At 41.4% G+C, this 1,670-nt stretch overlaps 1 protein-coding gene across 1 annotated transcript in view; it reads right to left on the reverse strand.

Annotated features, from left to right (window-relative positions):
* LOC104512530 (chromosome unknown open reading frame, human C14orf79) overlaps positions 1 to 1,329 on the reverse strand; it is a 7,938-nt gene extending 6,609 nt beyond the window's left edge. The window contains 1 exon segment of the mRNA XM_010155545.1: positions 871 to 1,329. Coding sequence (XP_010153847.1) covers positions 871 to 1,329 — 459 coding nt within the window.
* Positions 1,330 to 1,670: the final 341 nt, after the last annotated feature.

Consider the following 1,670-nt stretch of genomic DNA (forward strand, 5'->3'; position numbering starts at 1 on the left):
AGAGCGCAAGCAGTAAGCTATTACTGCTACTGATTAACCCCATGGAGGTCTTAATCGATGGCTCTCTTTTTTCCAAATCTTTTAATTTAGGATAAAAGCAGTAAGACTGAGGGTGTTTTGGTTTGTGTTTACACATTTTCCTTTTGTGACTTTGCTACCCTTTGGTGAGGCATGTTCGGTAAACATGGAAACACATGAAACGCAACAAGGTGCAACCCTTAACCTGAGCCTTTTTTGTGCTGATAAGGACACATTGTATTATTTATTCAGGTTATTAGTTCCAACATTGAGAGAATATAACACCCTATGCTAGAAAATTAATTATATTAAATTATTTCTCTTTTTTTTGTGTGTGTGTGTCATTAATTTCCATCCACACCAGTCTGAAATTCCAGAAGACTGTTGGATTATTCAGGCAGTATATTAAATAACAAAAGTTATTGTTTCTCCCAATTTGCAACTCAATTCTATGTTGATTTACTTCAACAAGCTTGCAGGCAGTTCACAGAATTTTGCTCCAGCCTGTCACCCACCTTCCTGATATTTTGTTTCCTAGGCTCATTCCCATCTAGTTTTTAAACCACCTATGTTTCAGGGCAAGGTTCATTGTTTCTACATGCCTACTTGTTCCTAGTGCCTGGAAGCAAAGTAGCACACTACAATCTTTAAAGCCCTCCAGCAGGATAACCTTAAGTATTTGTCAAACACTGTAAAGAAGTTGCTTTTGCTCCACTTGAGTTTGCTGCGAAGGAGCTTGACAGTTTCTTGCCCTGTACAGCGTTATCCTCTACGACATTCCGATGCCAATCTTGAGATGTAGGAAGCAGTAACACAAACATTTCTGGTCTTCGGTTTACTATTAACACATACCTCGTTCAGAGAGCTACGAGCCTGCTGTATCCCACTGTGCAGAGATGGCTGGGAACGAAAGTGACCGTCAGAAGCACGGCAATGCTGGCTGCCGAAGTCCGTATCACCTCTACAGGTTTTTGTTGACTCCACCAAGACTTCGAGATCATGAGCGCATCTCTCCGGTTTGTCTAAGGACTCCTGGAAGCCTTCGAAATCACCCCAGGAACTGCTGGGTTCTGAGGTACTAAAGCTGCTCTCAGAAAGCCCCTCACAACTTCTCCCTTTGCTATTTGCTACCGGGAGGCTTTGCTGCATTACTTCAAGATTAACCATTTCTTCGTTAGTTGTCCTTTCATTCAAGTTACAGTCACTTCCATCGAGAGACGTAGCACCAGCTTCGACTGCTAGGTCTTCTAGAGACACCCGGCAAGATGTGTCCGTGTTACTAAGACTTTCTGCTCGTGACGGGTTCTGCATGTTTAAGAAAAATTCATTTGCTGAAATCTGCACTGCAAAAAAAAAAAAAAAAAGCACCACTGAGGTTCAGTTGCATTAGAAACCTGAGTATTTCCAAAACAGAATCAAATTCTTCACTTCACCCCAAAGAATAATAACACTGCTTAACCAAAACAGGGTGTCCTTCAGCCTCTCCTCCAGTAATCAGCATGCGCACCTTACTCTGTGTAGGGTATTAGCCTGCAAAAGAATTATAAATAACTACTTCTGTGATAAGGGCTGCGGAGGAATAAAGAACGATAGCTGATAATGCAGGAGAAAGAATGCTCAGATTAAAATAAACGCGTTTCAGTCTTATACAA

This window comes from Eurypyga helias, unplaced genomic scaffold (genome assembly GCF_000690775.1).
Source record: "Eurypyga helias isolate BGI_N326 unplaced genomic scaffold, ASM69077v1 scaffold50037, whole genome shotgun sequence".
Classification (NCBI taxonomy): Eukaryota; Metazoa; Chordata; class Aves; order Eurypygiformes; family Eurypygidae; genus Eurypyga; species Eurypyga helias.